At 44.1% G+C, this 20,575-nt stretch overlaps 3 protein-coding genes across 7 annotated transcripts in view; all 3 read right to left on the bottom strand.

Annotated features, from left to right (window-relative positions):
* Nucleotides 1–15,693, bottom strand: part of bmpr1ba (bone morphogenetic protein receptor, type IBa) — a 77,812-nt gene extending 62,119 nt beyond the window's left edge. For both annotated transcript variants that reach the window (XM_029124821.2, XM_013136851.4), the window contains exon 1: nucleotides 15,368–15,693. The gene's annotated coding sequence lies outside the window, so the exon portion shown is untranslated. The remainder of the gene's footprint in view (nucleotides 1–15,367) is intronic.
* Nucleotides 13,170–13,877, bottom strand: LOC117595454 (extensin-like). The gene has a single exon (XM_034296717.1). It carries the CDS (start codon nucleotides 13,875–13,877, stop codon nucleotides 13,170–13,172), a length of 708 nt encoding a protein of 235 aa, XP_034152608.1.
* A 3,342-nt stretch (nucleotides 15,694–19,035) lies between the features above and the next one.
* pdlim5a (PDZ and LIM domain 5a) overlaps nucleotides 19,036–20,575 on the bottom strand; it is a 54,865-nt gene continuing 53,325 nt past the window's right edge. For 2 of the 4 annotated variants that reach the window (XM_034296528.1, XM_010877013.3), the window contains 3 exons: nucleotides 20,221–20,341; nucleotides 19,918–20,033; nucleotides 19,036–19,721 (listed from right to left, as the gene is read on the bottom strand). In XM_034296528.1, coding sequence (XP_034152419.1) covers nucleotides 19,629–19,721; nucleotides 19,918–20,033; nucleotides 20,221–20,341 — 330 coding nt within the window. In that variant the 3' untranslated portion in view covers nucleotides 19,036–19,628. The remainder of the gene's footprint in view (nucleotides 19,722–19,917; nucleotides 20,034–20,220; nucleotides 20,342–20,575) is intronic. The other 2 variants (XM_010877014.3, XM_010877015.4) reach the window with 2 other exon arrangements.

Genomic DNA, 20,575 nt, shown 5'->3' with positions numbered 1-20,575 from the left:
GCCGCCTATGACCCTATCGCCAGTTCACCGCTACTCCTTCCTTGGACCACTTTTGATAGGTACTGACCTCTGAAGACTGGGAACACCCCACAAGTGCTGCAGTTTTGGAGATGCTATGACCCAGTCGTCTAACCAACCCAATTTGGCCCTTGTCAATGTCGCTCAGATCCTTACACTCGCCCACTTTTCCTGCTTCTAACACATCAACTTTGAGGACAGAATGTTCACTTGCTGCCTAATATATCCCACCCACTGACAGGTGCCATGATAAAAAGATTATCAGTGTTATATACTTCACCTGTCAGTGGTCATAATGTTATGGTTGATCAGTGTATAGGGCTGGTATTCTTGCTTCAAGCATTTTGTCATGTTATATCTGAGTTATTGATGCACATTTTCCAAAAAGAAATAAAACTATACTCAGTAACTTTGGCAATGCATTTTTGTGAGGTTCCAAATCATAACGAACTGTGAGCAAAAACTGGTAACGTAGCATAACGTTACACCACTAGACTTTTTAAATGCCCTGTTTCCATAGAATACCTGTCAGAGGATGACCGGTTAGTGAAGGTCAGGCCTGGGTAAGAGGAGAGAGAGCAGGCTGGCAAACAAAATGTTCCTTTAATTATGAACAATGAAGTGGCATTCAGTAGGCTATCTTCACAAGGCCCAATCAGACAGGCTAGAGGCTTCTTTTCATCCACAAGTCAGACACACACAAACTGCGGTTCAAAGCATTGTTTGAAGAGGAACGCACTATTGTGGCAATGCATCTTTTTAATCAAAAACATCTCTAAACTAAACATGGCAAAGCTGCATTTAGCAGATATGCTGCATACAACTGGAATAAACTACCAAAAGATCTTAGACGTGGCCCAAACGTATCCATTTTTAAATCTAGGTTAAAACACTTATCTTTTCACGTGCCTATGACTGAGAGCTTAAACTTAACCACACTTTTGCCTTACATCTTTTATTGCTTCCTCGTGGAATCTACTACAGAATCTACCAGTTATGTTTTCATTTCATTTTTATTCTATTTCTTTTATTATTATGATGTTGCCCCGCTTGTTTTATTATTAAGGTGGTTAGAGACCCCCTTGTTTTATTATTAAGGTGTTAGAGTCCCCCTTGTTTTATTATTAAGGTGGTTATAGTCCCCCTTGTTTTATTATTAAGGTGGTTAGTGTCCCCCTTGTTTTATTATTAGGGTGGTTAATCTCCCATGTTTTATCATTAAGGTGGTTAATCTCCCTTGTTTTATCATTAAGGTGGTTAATCTCCCTTGTTTTATCATTAAGGTGGTTAGAGACCCCCTTGTTTTATTATTAAGGTGGTTAGAGTCCAACTTGTTTTATTATTAAGGTGGTTAATCTCCCTTGTTTTATCATTAAGGTGGTTAGAGTCCCCCTTGTTTTATTATTAAGGTGGTTAGAGTCCCCCTTGTTAAATTATTAAAGTGGTTAGAGTCCCCCTTGTTTTATTATTAAGGTGGCCAGAGTCTCCCTTGTTTTATTATTAAGGTGATTAGTCTCCCTTGTTTTATTATTAAGGTGCTTAGAGTCCCCCTTGTTTTATTATTAGGTGGTAAGAGTCCCCCTTGTTTTATTATTAGGTGGTTAGAGTCCCCCTTGTTTTATTATTAAGGTGGTTAGAGACCCCTTGTTTTATTAATAAGGTGATTAGAGACCCCCTTGTTTTATTAAGGTGGTTAGAGAACCCCTTGTTTTATTATTAAGGTGGTTAGACCCCTTTGTTTTATTATTAAGGTGGTTAGAGTCCCCCTTGTTTTATTATTAAGGTGGTTAGAGTCCCCCTTGTTTTATTATTAAGGTGGTTAGAGTCCCCCTTGTTTTATTAAGGTGGTTAGAGACCCCCTTGTTTTATTAAGGTGGTTAGAGACCCCCTTGTTTTATTAAGGTGGTTAGTGTCCCCCTTGTTTTATTATTAAAGTGGTTAGTCTAGAATTTGTTTTTATTCTATTGCACTTTTATATTTTACTTTTTCAATGTATGAATTATGCTTTGTAGATAAACTTGCTTGCTTATCAGCAGCAGCTGTCAGGTCCTGGCTGGGGTGCCTCTAGGCATCTCTATGTGCCTACAGGCCACAGTCAGAGCATAACTGGAGAGAGGCCTCTTGGCACTTCTGTGTTCATTGCTGTTTAATCATCCCCAATCAGAGGCAGCTGCTCTCAATTGCCTCTGATTGGGGATCCTATTTAAGTTGCCTTGGTTGTCCGTCATTGCTTGGAGTTCGCTATGTGTGGTGCTGCTCTTCAGCGCTGGGTCGGACTCGCCTTTTGTTGGTGTTTATACTCAAACCCTACATCCCAGCCCGAAACCGCCTTTCCCACAACACCAGGACAGCAGATTCACTGCCCTGAAAACTCCACTCCTCAAAGATCACTGGATGTTCATTAAGACATCTACAATTAGGTCTTACCTTACTTGTCATTTCCTACTAGCACTGATTTTGGTGATTATTTGAAACGGGTTTGGAACCCCTGTGATAAATTACCAAAATGTCATAAAGAAAAGTTGAACAGATTTTTGTCGTTGCAACAAGGACTCAGGAGACTAAGCAGATCTACTGTGGATCTATCAGCCCTGGATCTATGACAAATCAGTCATGTTTTCTTTTACTCCCCAGCCCATACAAACTTAGACTACACATGCTACTTATTTCACAGTATGTGTAATGACATTTGTTTTAAACCAGCTGTCAAGAGAATATTCCATGTTTGTTAATGCCCGTCTCCCATGAAGGCCAGATTTGTGATGCACCTGTCCTATTGTTGGAGTATCCACAGTGTCTTTCAGCTCAGCCGTGGACATTAACTCCTTCAGAGCTGCCACTGGCCACTTTAACATCCTTGACTAGTGCCCTTCTCACCAAAATAGCCTGTTCTAGTCAAGATTCACATTTGTAAAATGTTCTCTCCATTTCTTAATAATGGGCTTTACTGTGCCCCAGAAATGCAATGCCTTGAAAATGTTCTTATATACTACCCCTCATTAGGACTTTTGAAGAAACATATTCCCGATTTCCTTTGAAATGTATTTTGTATGCGGCTTTTGTTAGCAATCGTGCTAACCAACTGTGGGACCTGATATCATGATATAGCACAATAAAATGTGGAAAAGATTGATATGAGAGCATTTGTAAATGGGTGTTGTGTTGTATTAGGGAAAGTCAATATATTCATTTTGTCTTTCCTTTTGAGTCAACAAATTCCACCAACAGCAAGAACAAGTGTTAACCGTCAAAAACACTGTAAAACTCCAACCACAACCACCTACAACTTAAGTCAACCACAAATTTCCCCTCGTTTGCTCGTTATTTTTCTCTCGCACTTTCTCAGACAACAAAGGACACCTAGTCGGAAACCTTTTTTACTGCCAGCCAGGCAGCCCCTTGTATATCTCTCCTGACTGCAAGGCAGGTCTCTTTCAGACATCTGACCGTGATTAAATTTAAAACATGGCTAGAGAGCAGCTTCAACACCAACACTTCTAAGTGTCCGGCCTCAACGGCACCCTACCCCCTACATAGTGCACTACCTTTTGACCTTGGTCCACAGGGCAAAGGGTGTCATTGTGGACATCGTCTCTCCATCTCTCCGTCCCCCTGGGACTGTCACGCTTCTGTGCACTGTTGATTAGCTAGAACCGGAGGGGCCGGCTGAAAGGCCTTTATTGTGTTTGTAAAGGTAAAGAGCATATCCCGTGGCCAGAGAGAAACCATGATATCTTCCAATCCAATATCTGTGTGTCTGTTTATGCTTATCATCTTCCTCAAGCCGAGCTCCACCCACCTACCTGACTAATTAACTGGTTGGCTGAATGGCTGACTCACTGACTGACTGACTGACTGGTTGTCTGCATTGGGACCTTCTGGCCGATGTCTCCGTGCATCCTGGACCATCCTGGTCGTATGCACCTTAAGACACCAACACACACACACACACACAAACTTGTGTGTGTTTAGTTTGTGCGTGTGTGTATTTTAGTTTGTTAGTGCACGCATGTGGGAGAATGTGTCTGAGGTGTGAAGTCATTTGTTTGGACCGATTCCATAATCCAGCAACATGTGCTTGAACCAGTCACAGATTCCTCTGAAGAAGAACGCCAACACTTCGAACAGATACACATTTTTCCATTGGCAGTTCCAAACCCTAAATACAGCTTAATACACTTCTGAATGCCACTCACTGTTCAACAGAGCTTATTCAACCCATTGGGCACCTGACCATCCCCCTGACTGTGTTCCAAGCCGAATACATTTTAGGCGGTGCAATGCATCAACCCTGATTGGACTTAACGTTTTCGCCTGTCGCCGTCCAACTGACCGTGAGGTTATCTGGTACATCCCACACCGTGAGGTTATCTATGGTCAGACCTGCTGGGCGTCAATGTCTTAGTCAGGCCTGGAACGAAGCCGTGTGGGCCATGTTCACAAACAAATGGCTGGACACAACCCTGTTCCACCGAGCCTGGTGTTATAACAACAGCACGGACACAACCCTGTTCCACTGAGCCTGGTGTTATAACAACAGCACGGACACAACCCTGTTCCACCGAGCCTGGTGTTATAACAACAGCACAGACACAACCCTGTTCCACCGAGCCTGGTGTTATAACAACAGCACGGACACAACCCTGTTCCACTGAGCCTGGTGTTATAACAACAGCACAGACACAACCCTGTTCCACCGAGCCTGGTGTTATAACAACAGCACGGACACAACCCTGTTCCACTGAGCCTGGTGTTATAACAACAGCACAGACACAACCCTGTTCCACCGAGCCTGGTGTTATAACAACAGCACGGACACAACCCTGTTCCACCGAGCCTGGTGTTATAACAACAGCACAGACACAACCCTGTTCCACCGAGCCTGGTGTTATAACAACAGCACAGACACAACCCTGTTCCACCGAGCCTGGTGTTATAACAACAGCACAGACACAACCCTGTTCCACCGAGCCTGGTGTTATAACAACAGCACGGACACAACCCTGTTCCACTGAGCCTGGTGTTATAACAACAGCACGGACACAACCCTGTTCCACTGAGCCTGGTGTTATAACAACAGCACAGACACAACCCTGTTCCACTGAGCCTGGTGTTATAACAACAGCACAGACACAACCCTGTTCCACTGAGCCTGGTGTTATAACAACAGCACGGACACAACCCTGTTCCACTGAGCCTGGTGTTATAACAACAGCACGGACACAACCCTGTTCCACTGAGCCTGGTGTTATAACAACAGCACGGACACAACCCTGTTCCACTGAGCCTGGTGTTATAACAACAGCACAGACACAACCCTGTTCCACTGAGCCTGGTGTTATAACAACAGCACGGACACAACCCTGTTCCACTGAGCCTGGTGTTATAACAACAGCACGGACACAACCCTGTTCCACTGAGCCTGGTGTTATAACAACAGCACGGACACAACCCTGTTCCACCGAGCCTGGTGTTATAACAACAGCACAGACACAACCCTGTTCCACTGAGCCTGGTGTTATAACAACAGCACGGACACAACCCTGTTCCACCGAGCCTGGTGTTATAACAACAGCACAGACACAACCCTGTTCCACTGAGCCTGGTGTTATAACAACAGCACGGACACAACCCTGTTCCACCGAGCCTGGGGTTATAACAACTGACACGCTGGTGCCAATCCAACTGACAGGCTGGAGCCATTCCAACTGACAGGCTAATGCCATTCCAACTGACAGGCTGGTGCCATTCCAACTGACAGGCTGGTGCCATTCCAACTGACAGGCTGGTGCCATTCCAACTGACAGGCTGGTGCCATTCCAACTGACAGGCTGTTCTATGTCACATCTGAGCACATTTGTGTAGCTTTAAAGCTTGTGTGCTTTATTTGGTTGAAAGTACAAGGACAGTTCCGGAGAAACTGAAGGGGAATTTCATAGAATTGTTAGAATACTTGTGCGCACAAAAGCAGGAAGCACAGCGTCACTGACAGTGTCATCGCTACGTTAAATCATTTTCATTAATATATACATTTTCAAGAGAAAATTAGGTCTCATCTGTGTATCTGTGCCCTTATGCATATTATGCTGGCACGGCGATTAAGGCCATCTGCATTTTTAACTTATGATCACTTAACCCACTTTTGACTACATACTGTGCCATCCAGGATTTGGGTCGCAACTGTTGACACAGTCAGATCCGGACTTCAGAGTTGATTCAGAGATTAAACTCCACAGACCCTGGGAACCTGGTTTGGAAAGATGGCAAAAAGTCTCAAGTCTGTCAAGTACCAGGACATATTAGAACAAAATCCTTCAGCCTTTGCACGGATGCCAAAACTGGGTCTTTGTTGGATCTTCCAGCAGGACAACCATCCCAAATGTTTCTCCAGAACCACAGAAAAATGGCTCCTGAGTACAGACAAGCGTTTCCAATATTCAAGAACAAGTGGGTTGGGCTTAAGAAGACAGTCCAATAGCTATGTCAAAGAACTCCGAAGGTTCTGAGAGATTCTGGACGGAAGAATGATCTATGATCCTTTGCTATGTGCTCACCCATCTCATCAAACATTACAGGATAATAATCAGTGTTGTTATCTTGGTAATCAAAGTGTCTTAAACATTCTAAATGCATGGGCGCCAATAATTGCAACAAATACTCAATTAACTTGTTTTTACATTGAGTAATTTTACTAAGCTCAGACTTATATTTTTTGCGTAAAATAATGCAGATAAACACAAATTTAAAAAAATCAAGATCTAAGGGAGTCAATATTTGTGGAGGGCAAATAGTGTCATGAAATAATGAAAATAGTGAATGCATTCACCAGGGAGTGTCAACCCTAAAATGCATATATCCATTTCCATATGAATTAGTCTGTGACAAAATACACTTTCCTGCTATCCCTCTCCCTGTCTGTGGGTTTAAATGTTTAAACAGGAAACTGAGCGGATAAGGTTCAGAAGTTTGGGGTTGTAAAATAGTGCTCGGAGCATATGACATTAAATATTAAACCCTTAGTGTGCAGAGGGGGGTAGTGACTAGGCCTCACATTCATAAAGTCAGCAGTTTTTAATTAAAAAAGGCACTAAAGGGACCACTACTACGAACATAGTTGGCTAGCCTCCAGACTTGCTATTGGTTCCTTGAAAGCAGCAGAGAACTGGGGAGTAAGCCTTTAATATTTACAGCTGCAACCCAAATGGAACCCTATTGCCTGCAAAAAACACACTTGGTCAGTCTCATCACACCAGTCTCCCTTTGTCAGACTCACCTGGTCATGCTCACATGATCAGTCTCATCACACCTGTCTCACCGGGCCAGTCTTATCAGGCCAGTCTCACCTGGTCAGTCTCATTTGGCCAGTCTCATTTGGCCAGTCTCACCAGGCCATGTCTTATCAGGCCATGTCTTATCAGGCCATGTCTCACCTGGTCAGTCTCATCACACCAGTCTAACCAGGCCACGTCCTATCAGGCCAGTCTCATCACACCAGTCTAACCAGGCCATGTCCTATCAGGCCATGTCTCACCTGGTCAGTCTCATCACACCAGTCTAACCAGGCCATGTCCTATCAGGCCAGTCTCACCTGGTCAGTCTCATCACACCAGTCTCATCTCTCCAGTCACATCAGGCCAGTCTCATCTCTCCAGTCTCCAGTCTGGGTTTCTGTAAAAGCACTTTGCGAAAACTGCTGATGTTAAAAGGGCTTTATAAAGGACATTGGATTTTATTTTAGTCATGGCTTTGGAAGTTCTAGGTAGAGGCTTGGCCTTACAACAAACTGAGGCATGCTGGGAGTTGGAGGCCTTGGGCTGCAGCTAAACAACAACAAAGGGAGGAACCAGTAGTGTTTTCCAACAGCAGCAGATTCAAAACAAACTGTGAATAGAATTGAATCCTCGGGATGGTAACTTAGCCTCAATAAACCGAAGCAAGCGGATGGAAGGTTTTCAGGAAGGCATCTGACGTCAGGCAGGGAAGCGTGCATACCTTGGTGCAATGGAATGTATGGACGAATGCAACCGGACAATTTTCACTATTCTTACTAATGATTTCATAATCCATGTTACTAGCAGGCACTTGATGTTCTATTGAAATAGAGCTACCCAACTATACTGAGCCACATAGAGCCACAGAGAAACAGCAGCCAATGTCCGAGTCCAAAAATGACCATAATCAACAGATCAGTTGATGCCCTGACACCTTACTAGTTATGAAATGGAAACAGATTTTATTGGGGTGTTTTAGGGGGGGGGGGGTGGAGGACATAATCTGCATTCATCAGCTGGTTTCCTTTTTCTGACCAGCTGTCTTAGCGCTTGTGGATTCATGTTAGCTACATCTGCAAAACCAACATCTCGCTTGTCAGAATAACACCAACCGACTCTAAATCTTATCCTGCCGCCATTCTTGTCCTGCTCCCGGTTGTCACACACAAACACCCAGTACATATCTGTCTCTGCAGCCATGCTGCTGATTCCATTAGCTCTGACATGGTTTCCTCCACATTAGCAGCAGTGTACTGTGGGCGGGGGGGGTGCATTCAGGGCGTGAGATGCTGGGACGGCAGACTACCAGCACGGAGTGACTCAGGGTACAGCGGGCCTGGTCCGAGGAGAGTAACATCCCAGGACTGGTCCGAGGAGAGTAACACCCCAGGCCTGGTCCAAGGAGAGTAACATCCCAGGCCTGGTCCTAAGAGAGTAACACCCCAGGCCTGGTCCAAGGAGAGTAACATCCCAGGCCTGGTCCAAGGAGAGTAACATCCCAGGCCTGGTCCAAGGAGAGTAACATCCCAGGCCTGGTCCAAGGAGAGTAACATCCCAGGCCTGGTCCAAGGAGAGTAACATCCCAGGACTGGTCCGAGGAGAGTAACTACCCAGGCCTGAGCAGAGGAGAATAACTACCCAGGCCTGAGCAGAGGAGAGTAACACCCCAGGTCTGGGCAGAGGAGAGTAACACCCCAGGCCTGGTCTGAGGAGAGTAACACCCCAGGCCTGGTCCGAGGAGAGTAACACCCCAGGCCTGGTCCGAGGAGAGTAACACCCCAGGCCTGGTCCGAGGAGAGTAACACCCCAGGCCTGGTCCGAGGAGAGTAACACCCCAGGCCTGGTCCGAGGAGAGTAACACCCCAGGCCTGGTCTGAGGAGAGTAACACCCCAGACCTGGCCCGAGGAGAGTAACACCCCAGACCTGGCCCGAGGAGAGTAACACCCCAGGACTGGTCCGAGGAGAGTAACACCCCAGGCCTGGTCCGAGGAGAGTAACACCCCAGACCTGGCCCGAGGAGAGTAACACCCCAGGACTGGTCCGAGGAGAGTAACTACCCAGGCCTGAGCAGAGGAGAGTAACACCTCAGGCCGGTGTTCGTAGGAGGTCAATGGGTGTATGAGAGAAACACAACCTGTATCTGAGAGCATTAGTGTGTCTGTCTGTCTCTGTGTGCGAGCCCCTACGTGTTCATAAGAGGACTATGTGTATGTGAAGGACAGCATGTATCTTAGAGCATTAGTGTGTGTGAGTTGGCAATGAATGTGGAGAGATATTTCATTCTATTCCAATTCAATTGAATCATTCTATTGGAGATTCAATAAGCAACCAATTACAGGACTGGAACACGATAAACAAAATCACAGGCCCCCAGATACATACTGAAATTAGATAAGCAAGGTGGATAAAAATAAATCCACAAGACAGGTAAGAAAAACCACACACCAAGTTCCCATAATCACCCTGCACCAGCTGCCAAGCACCCCTGTCTCAAGGGAATATTTTATACAAATGTCATTATTTGTGTAGCTTTGGCTCAGTGGTGGTAATCATTAGTGAATGGGCTCATTTAAACCTAAACTTGTTTTGAAAAAATTAAATATTCCATGGTTATGCGAAAAACCCATTAATCAGAAAAGATGTCCATGTGGAGTCTGAGGAAGACAAAGTTAATATTTGTCAGTTATTTGCACAAAAGGTCCGACTGAGATTTTGCATCTGTGTTTGACCCAACCTCTCCGTAACAGATTTTTCACCTTTCGGTTTCTGGTCAGATGATCTAACTGGTAGGCAACCAGCCACCCAATAATAGTATGTTGGCCAGTACGACAGAGACTGCAGAGAGTTTAGTGTCAATGGGCAGACAGGGAAAATACAACAAAGTCAAAAGAACAGAGAGAGGAGGATGAAAAATAATATAGTGGTGTTAACCAATTAGCTTTCAAATTTAGCTTTTAGATTTGCCCCAGGGATTGACTGGGGAGCCATGGGAGGTCTGTCTGGGAAGCCAGGGGAGGTCTGTCTGGGGGGACAGGGGAGGTCTGCCTGGCTGCATACTTGGGCATCTGCCAGATGCCAGTCCACCAGCCAGCCTGACCAAAGCCAGTCTCACCATCACCCAAATGGCAGAAAGATGATGGGAAGTTCTCGTGAACACCTCAAAGCTTTGAACCGCCACATTGTAGCTTTACCCCTTTCAACCCTGTCCTTCACTGTCTGGGCTACAAATGACATTCTTCCATGTAAAGAAGAAGCATTCATTCATCATCAATACCATCTGCTAAAGACGTTTGCGTCTCTCTATCTCTCCTCTCTCTCATAACAGGAAGCCAACGCTTTCCATCTCTCTTCATGCTAAAGCCCTTCCGGGCGAATCAGTCACTAGGCCAACAGCTTGAAGTCATTTATTCTCCCTCCCCCCTCCCTCCCTCCCCCCTACCTACCCTCCCTCCCTCCACACCCACCCTCCCTTCTCCTTAACCACACAGACTCAAGCACATTTGGGCAAATTGGAAGATTAACCGTTGTGCCATGATTAAGGATGAAATGGTACCCTGAAAGAAAGAGCCGTGTGTCGGCAAGGAGAGAAAGGGGGAAGGGGCATGAAATCATTGTAAAGTGGAACAAGATGGCCAGCAGCATCTGCGCTTCAGTGACTACCCCTGTGAGGCATCATGGGCCCGTTTAAACTACACACTGAGGTGGACCCAGGATGTGCCCCAGAATGACACCCTACCCACCTCTTTGTGGTCTAAACTAGTGCACTATGTGAGGGAACAGGGCGTGATTCGGAACAGATCCTGAGTAGGAGTCCCGTGTGCAGACTTATCTGGGGGACTGTTAGATATCTGATCACCGTTTGGTTGAAGACGTGACGCAAAAGTGAAAGAGGAAAGAGAAAATATATGAACCCGGTGCTAGAAATGCTGTGTGGTTAGGAACAGACTAAACTAGAGAAACAGTCCGAATGGGAAGGAACCCAATCCACTCGGAACCCCGCCTTCCTTCACCCCCCAGTTCTTGACCCATCTCAGTTTCTGAGGGCCCATCTCTTGCCGTCAGTCTCACCTCATCACTTACCTCCAGCAGCTGGGCCCGAATTGCCCAATTTCCTGCCAGATCACTGTCTACCCGTCTAGATAATAATCTTAATCTAAATGCAAACAGAGTGTGAAACAGTTGCGTTTCATGTGCACTTCAGGAGCAAAGGACGGAATATTTGCATGAAAATGTAATTACTAAAAGAAAAACATTTCAAAAGATGGTTAAATGTAGCATTTGACTGGCCAACATTCCCTCATTCTTAACTAGTCCTTTCCAGAAGCCATTAAGATCAGCCAACAAAGATAGGAATGCTCCGATAAGAAAATCTTGGCCAATACAATGGCCCCATATTCATACACCATGATCATCCAGTGTCCATACTGATATATAACCCTAAATTAAATAAGTTGCTTCTGCTTCAACAAAACTGCAACAGAAAAAAATTATTATACAAATTATTGGAGCATATTGGACGCCTATTCAGACAAACGCACAATTGGTCTGAAATAATCTGACAAATTTAAAGCAATTGACCAACACCAGTTATTACAATTTTGCCTATAATCGTCCAAGATTTATCACTACATCCCAAATCACCTAAATGAGATTTGGCAATAGACAACAACTGGTAGTATTCTTCCCGGACGGAAAATCGCTATTTGTTAATTATTTTATTATGAAAGATTTCCTCTTTCGGTTTAAAGGAAATGTGAATGGAATGCGAGCACATCTACGAACATTTTTACTTTGAAACCTTTAGTGCGTAAGCATTGAAAATGGCCATTCATTGTAATTTAACTTAATTCTCCACAAACTTGGAATTCTCTGCATTAGGAGTTAAACATAGAGGTGTCAAAGAGGACTCATCCTAGTGCAGAGTAAAAACAAGAGCCATAAAATTAAAGCCATCTGTGAATTGGGACACCTAAACTGTTTTTCTCCTACTTCCACTACATCATGCCTAATGTCTCATGTTCGGATAACCTCAGAACATTAGGAATTTAGATAATAATAATCTTAGCTGTTGGGAATATGAACTGCATTCTCCATAGAAGACAACAGTGTTTTTGTCAAAGTCATCACAAGTCTCAACTGTTCTCCCTCTTTGTCTCTTAAAAACATATTTTCTGGCATTTGCCGGAAATATATGCTTATGCTTATTTCGACAGATGTTTTTTGTATGGCAGGTTGCAACGCAGTCTGTACGATTCTGGAACTCACTGATGGCTCTGAAGGTGCTGAAAGGAATTATCTTGGCGTGTGTGGGTAAACCTTGAATATATCTTTCCTCTCTGCCGGTCAATAGAGAGACGCGAAGAAACCATAAGCCACGTGTGGAGTGTAAAGTCTCTTTTGTGATGAGAGCTTCCAGTAAATATGAGAGCTTTTAAGGGTATGTGAAATAATGATCTTCTTTTAAATCACAACAAAGGATCTGCACTAAACTATTAACACCCCAGTGTTATCAGTTGGAAACAATGTGATTCTCATCTGGTTTAGTTTTACCGAATAATTCAGGAACCCTGTTCATAATAGTTAAAAAGCCATTGAAAAAAACAACCTTTGACAAATAAAAGCTTTTATCTTAGGAAGCCTGAGCTAAGAAGTAGACAACGGCACACACACTAAAACACACACACACACACACACACACATCTGCTCCTCGACTTCACTTGCTCATACTTGCTGACTGTTTTCCTGCCTAGTCCCAAGGTGATACAGTGCAGGCACTGAGGTGAGGTAACAACTAGCCTTATAATGGCACATGGTTACACACCCCTCAGACATACGCTGGTCATAACTCACACTGACAGACAGCTGGGCCTGGTTAAGACTTAGAGGGCAGGGGGGTAGAGGTGGGGATGGGGTTGGAGAGCTTGGTGTTTGGGGGTAAGATGAGGGGTAGAGGTGGGGTTGGAGAGGTTGGTGTTTGGGGGTAAGGTGAGGGGTAGAGGTGGGGTTGGGGTTGGAGAGCTTGGTGTTTGGGGGTAAGGTGAGGGGTAGAGGTGGGGTTGGGGTTGGAGAGGTTGGTGTTTGGGGGTAAGGTGAGGGGTAGAGGTGGGGTTGGAGAGGTTGGTGTTTGGGGGTAAGGTGAGGGGTAGAGGTGGGGTTGGAGAGGTGGGGGTTTGGGGGTAAGGTGAGGGGTAGAGGTGGGGTTGGAGAGGTTGGTGTTTGGGGGTAAGGTGAGGGGTAGAGGTGGGGTTGGGGTTGGAGAGCTTGGTGTTTGGGGGTAAGGTGAGGGGTAGAGGTGGGGTTGGAGAGGTTGGTGTTTGGGGGTAAGGTGAGGGGTAGAGGTGGGGTTGGAGAGGTTGGTGTTTGGGGGTAAGGTGAGGGGTAGAGGTGGGGTTGGAGAGGTTGGTGTTTGGGGGTAAGGTGAGGGGTAGAGGTGGGGTTGGAGAGGTGGGGGTTTGGTGGTAAGGTGAGGGGTAGAGGTGGGGTTGGAGAGGTTGGTGTTTGGGGGTAAGGTGAGGGGTAGAGGTGGGGTTGGGGTTGGAGAGGTTGGTGTTTGGGGGTAAGGTGAGGGGTAGAGGTAGGAGGCCCATACATTAAGAGACTTAATTTAGTCTACATTCCTTCATTCCCTGTGTAACCAAGAAGCCCACTGGAGCATTTCACCCTGTCAAAACAAATCTTCATAATTGCAATTCATCACCACCTGCATTGTGATAACATTGTAATAGGGGCATTTACCAGGCATTTACCAGCCCTACTATGCTCACCACTCCATTCATCGTATCACACAATGCCAAAGAATGTCAAGAGCTTTTCAGTTCTACCTCGATTCAACGCAAAAAGAGCGAACAACGCATCAATTCTGACACTGAAATCACGCCAAGCCTGTGCCCATTCATCAGCAAATCGTCAGCGGCCGTGTTTATAAGTGTTGCTCTGTACATGCCACTGTTGTCAGCTTGCTGAACTGTTTGCATTCTGAGGGAGGCAGATCCCTGCTGTTGTGTCTAGCCACATCAGTGTTCCTAAACAAATCAGTGCATTGGCTGTATGGGCCTGGGACAAAATGACACACTAAATGTGGAATAGGCTGCCTCACAGGAAGCAGAATTTTATATGTCTAGGTTTACACAGCGGATTTACAGTCACCCCGAATGGTTTGGAGGTCTGCTCGACCATAATAAGGTTGTTTTTAATGGGCTGCTTGGTATTGCCGGTGCTAGCCTCTGGGACACTGGGGCGAAGAGGATATGCTGAAGGAACAGGTTTAGCTCTGCCTGTAAACAATTATCCTAAACAAAAGTATGAATGTGCTTCAGACACTTGTTACACAATCCAAATGTAATGAGTGTTAGTATAATTGTGGTTATGTCTTGTGTAATGGCATTTCACGTAATTGTGAATCAATAAAGCTACGTAAATACAACATTTAAAAATCTGATTTTCCTAGGAACCAAACCTAAGATTTCTTCAAGACGTCCCTAGTATATTAACAGGCACACATCATCCAGCATAAAATAGTAATATATGATGTTTTCAAATCATGACACAAAACCTGAAATAATTTCTTAGCCTCAGTCTGTACAAGGCAGTCGTGAGCAGTTTTTGACTTCAGGATTTTTGAAACGCAATTTAAAAGAAAAGGTATAGCAGCATGTGTTTAACTGGAGGGATGGTGATAATAACTGATGGAGTAAAATGCTAATTTCAGAACTCCCGTTAGAAACAGTATGAACACTTACCTCTCAGATCAAAGCATCCAGGGTAGCCTGGAATGTTTTTTGCTACTTTTTTAAACGTGGTATAATTTTATTGCACATGAGTTTATATCGGTTACAATTAAACCAACGTTCAACAACATATTCTCTCAGCGTTTTGTTTTGAGGAAAAATAACGGATAACCGTAGCCAACTTTAGAAGAAAAGTTAACAATGCTTACGCAAAACGATTTGAAATTACAAGGTTGTACAAGGTTGTAGTTATAAAAAGATTCGACTGTTTGGACTCAAAACCCTCCGCTACAGAATTCAAACAGCTCCGACTCAAGTATTTCACCTTCCTAGCACATTTTTGTTCTCACCTTTCACTCAGAATGATAGAACACAGTTGCAGTCAGCACTTCGGAAATCCGCTACCGATAGATGCACCGTGGCGATTGCCTGCTCTTCTTCCGTTTGTTCCGAAGGCGCTTGTGTCACATTTACAATCTTGAGTCAACAACTTCTATCTTGCCTCTCTTAAAAGCCTGCCAACTTCAGAAATTCTCCTTTGCTTGGCTCCAACTACCGACGTCTTGAAGAAGTGCACGTAATAAAATAGCTTTGGAATTGAGGACGATTAGTTGGTGAATCTCAAACCTCTCACTGGGAACCCTCCGATAGGATCATCAGTTGTTGAAGCCCTAACTAGCAGACCTAATTCAGATGGCTTCTTTTACAATGCATATGGAACGGCTGGGTTTCAACGCTAGAGGACCTTGCAATTTGAAGTAAATCTTTCAGTAACATCAAGACGTGACAGCAGAACAGGTATGAAATCAAGACCTCATTTGGAAAATAGAGAAATAGCGAAATTAGATGTATTATGTTATTGTATTCATTCTGAAAACAGAAAAAAAACAGGACATCTATTTTATCCTTTAACAATGTCCAGGAATATTTTTTTTCACTGTAACATTATTCATTAAAATAGGCTTTAATATTTCAATTAAGTTGACATCAATATAAAATTAGTTTTATGTGTTAAGGTAACAAAGTTATGATTTACCCACTATTCCATCTCCTTATTTTCACAAAGGGGTAATAAGTAACTAGAATTACTCCCCTCATTTATATATATATATATATATATATATATATATATATATATAAATTGTGATGTTACTGAGAAAAACACAGAAGAGAAGACAGGAAATGATTTAGGGTTAGGGTTAATGTGATGTGCTCTGAAGACCCTGGCTACTAGATTGAGTGTCCTTGCCTCCAGAGTGCAGTGCTAACCCCTGGACCTGCAAGACCTTAAACACTCTCGGAGTGCTGGGCGGATGCCCCTGTCTTCTGTACTATGAATGTGTGTGCATTGGCACATGTAGGACAGTCAAGGAAAGTTACATGAACTTGGAGACATTATTAATTCTGTAAAATTAATTGTTCCTACTTTTTGTAGAATTTAAGAGACACTTTTTTTTTTATGATGACAACTTATGATTTCAGAGTTCCCAGGAACTGGCTATTGAGAACATGACATGCATGACAATTTGAAATGTTTAGAGAAATACAGTCCAGTAGAATCATTCAAGACAATGGAATTTTTCAAAACATAAATACTGTCCGAAAATATAACCTCAGAAGAAAGTAAAAAACGTAGAAACTTACGATACATTATTCATTTACACTCTAAATAAATGTAAAATAAATTAACATGTTTTTATGACTGTAACTTTATAATAGTCTAGGAAGATTTACTTCCTCCCTCTTGTCCTCTTGGGCTAGATTTGAAGTGTTGGTAAATAACAGTGTCATTTACCAATGCTGTAACACTGTAATTACTATTATTATGATTATAAATTAATTATAATATCAACAAATGGCACAGATTTAAAAGAGGATTAACCATGTTATGGGATATCAGTAGTTGAACCGGCGTGTTTTTCAAAAGCAAACCAAAAAGGCTTCAAAACAGAAAATACTTTTAGAAAACATGGTAAAAATGACAGAAAATTAAACCACAACAACAATTTCAGAGTAGATTCTTTTAATGAACCATGGCTGAATGTTTAATGAACCATGGCTAAAACCCAGTTATGGTTTTGAGCATGTCTAGCTGTTACAATATCCTCTAGACAATCTGCTTTCTTTGAGATTTACATCCAAAATATACACATCAAGTCAAAGCGGACAGGGAGCCGCCTATAAGTTGATTCTTGTGATTAAAAACCAAACAAAAGTTTCGTTTTTGTCTACTCTTTTACGAGAATTGTTTTTAACAATTTAACAGGACAGCATTTAAATGTCGCACTCCCCCCAAGAAAGGATGAGGACAAACATATGCAGATAGAATATGTAGATATCACATAAGGGATGAGGATATCTAAATAGGCAGATATAGTATGTAGATATCACAAAAGGGATGAGGACATCTACGTACATATGTAGATCTACATACATCATAAAGTATGTAGATATACAGTATCTCACAAAAGTGAGTACACCCCTCACATTTCTGTGAATATTTGATTATATCTTTTCATCTTTTCTTTCACTGAAGAAATGACACGTTGCTAAAATGTAAAGCAGTGAGTGTACAGCTTGTATAACAGTGTAAATCTGCTTTCCCCTCAAAATAACTCAACACACAGCCATTAATGCATAAACCGCTGGCAACAAAGGTGAGTACACCCCTAAGTGAAAATGTCCAAATGTGTCCCAAAGTGTCAATATTTTGTGTGGCCACCATTATTTTCCAGCACTGCTTTAACCCTCTTGGGCATGGAGTTCACCAGAGCTTCACGGGTTGGCACTGGAGTCCTCTTCCACTCCTCCATGATGACATCACGAAGCTGGTGGATGTTAGAGACCTTGCGCTCCTCCACCTTCCGTTTGAGGATGCCCCACAGATGCTCAATGGGGTTTAGGTCTGGAGACTTGCTTGGCCAGTCCATCACCTATAACCTCAGCTTCTTTAGCACGGTAGTGGTCGTCTTGGAGGTGTGTTTGGGGTCGTTATCATGTTGGAATACTGCCCTGCAGCCCAGTCTCCAAAGGGAGGGGATCATGCTCTGCTTCAGTATGTCACAGTACATGTTGGCATTCATGGTTCCCTCAATGAACTGTAGCTCCCCAGTGCTGGCAGCACTCATGCAGCCCCAGACCATGACACTCCCACCACCATGCATGACTATAGGCAAGACACACTTGTCTTAGTACTCCTTACCTGGTTGTCGCCACACATGCTTGACACTATCTGAACCAAATAAGTTTATCTTGGTCTCATCAGACCACAGGACATGGTTCCAGTAATCCATGTCCTTAGTCTGCTTGTCTTCGGCAAACTGTTTGCGGGCTTTCTTATGCATCATCTTTAAAAGAAGCTTCCTTCTGGGATGACAGCCATGCAGACCAATTTGATGCAGTGTGCGACATATGGTCTGAGCACTGACAGGCTGACCATCCACCCCTTCAACCTCTGCAGCAATGCTGGCAGCACTCCCCAAGACAACCTCTGGATATGATGCTGAGCACGTGCACTCAACTTCTTTGGTCAACCATGGCAAGGCCTGTTCTGAGTGGAACCTGTCCTGTTAAACCGCTGTATGGTCTTGGCCACTGTGCTGCAGCTCAGTTTCAGGGTCTTGACAATTTTCTTATAGTCTAGGCCATCTTTATGTAGAGTAAAAATTCTTTTTTTCAGCCATGAGGTGCCATGTTGAACTTCCAGTGACCAGTATGAAGGAGTGTGAGCGATAACACCAAATTTAACACACCTGCTCCCCATTCACCCCTGAGACCTTGTAACACTAACGAGTCACATGAACCCGGGGAGGGAAATTTGCTAATTGGGCCCAATTTGGACATTTTCACTTAGGGATGTACTCACTTTTGTTGCCAGCGGTTTAGACATTAATGGCTGTGTGTTGAGTTATTTTGAGGGGACAGAAAATGTACACTGTTATACAAGCTGTACACTCACTACTTTACATTGTAGCAAAGTGTCATTTCCTCAGTGTTGTCACATGAAAAGATATAATCAAATATTTGCATAAATGTGAGGGGTGTACTCACTTTTGTGAGATACTGTACATATGTAGATATCACCTCAGACACAAAGTAAAACAAGACTTTCTTCCTGGAACCAGACACATCAGTCAGATAACATGTAGAAGGTCGGGGGGATGTGGACTGTCCCAAATGGCACCCTGGTCCCTAAGTAGAACACTTGGACATATTAATCAGGGCTCATAGGGATGTGGTCTAAAGCAGTGTGCTATACAGGGAGTAGGGTAGCACCTGGGCAAACAAACAGGCCTATATGACCCTGAATAAAATCAACATTCATTACATATCAAGCCCAGCTCTCCTCCTTTTTCTCTCCTCCTCCATATTTCCTCTTCCATCTTCCCTCCTTCATTTCCCCTCCTACATCTCTCCTCCTTCAGCTGTCCTCATCCATTTCCCTCCTCCTTCTTTCTTCCAGCTCTTCTCCTCCATCTCTCCTACAGCTGTCCTCCTCCATCTGTCCTCAATCACTTCTGCTCAATCCGTCCTCCCCCATCTCTCCACCTTCATCCCTCTTCCCTCTCTCTCCTCTCCTCTATCTTTCTGGCTGTCAGCTCCTGTCGTTGATCAATGTTTCACCACAGTGTGTGCATGTTTTTTGCACAAGGGCTTGTCCATTTTGGAGAAGAAGGCTTGACCCTCCAGAGTTGCACAACAGACCTGGAACAAATACACATTTATTTAGATCTGTGCATATAAATAAAAACAAATATACAGTATAAATATACATGAAGCCCTTTATATCCTACCTGTCCTATCATAGTATATATGCTTACTTCTAGCGGGAGCTGAACACACAATTGACTAAGACACAGAACCACACATATACTGCAGTGTACAACCAAGCCTGACATACCGCACAGACAAAACAGGTGTCGTGCCAGGTGAAGCCCAGAGCCTCTAGGAACTTGTCCCCCGCCTCTATTGGGAACTCGCAACCGTGGCAGCCAGTACCGAAGAGAGCGTAAAAGTCTGAGGGGAAAAAGACGAGGGTCAAGAGTTAAACTCGGAGCTCTCCCAAACTCTGAATTGTTTTTGAAACTGACAGTTTGGATTTTAGTCTGGAGAACTGCCTTTACAGCGCAACCTCAGCGGGCAATGCTCCAGGGCCCTGGTTCTGAAGGCAGGCAGGCCAGCAGGCAGCCTGCGCAGGGCTCACCTCTCTCACAGTAGGGCTCCCCGTCCTCCAGGTGAAAGGTGTCGTCCCTGATGGGCCGCTGGCACGTTGTACACAGGAAGCAGTGCACATGCCAGGTCTGCTTCAGGGCATTGATTACTTCCTGCAAACAGACCACAGACGACTACAGGTCCAGCTAGCCCAGCTCATCAACACCAAGCACCACACTGTCAGTGTCAAAGCTGCACCTTTATACTGTGTATGTGTGTCAGTATCTCCAGTCCTCCATCATGCCCTCTGGTTGACCTCACCAGCGCCTCTGCTGATTTATATGGACGGCCAGGCTAGCCAGGTGCTAATTGTGCCACATTTGATCACACAGATTTTCTCCGGCTCT

This window comes from Esox lucius, chromosome 13 (genome assembly GCF_011004845.1).
Source record: "Esox lucius isolate fEsoLuc1 chromosome 13, fEsoLuc1.pri, whole genome shotgun sequence".
Taxonomy (NCBI): Eukaryota; Metazoa; Chordata; class Actinopteri; order Esociformes; family Esocidae; genus Esox; species Esox lucius.
This window is presented reverse-complemented; position numbering and strand designations above follow the sequence as displayed.

Coding starts and splice junctions, on each gene's coding strand:
- LOC117595454 (XM_034296717.1), bottom strand. CDS start 13,877: ATGGGCCTCCTACCTCTACCCCTCACCTTACCCCCAAACACCAACCTC.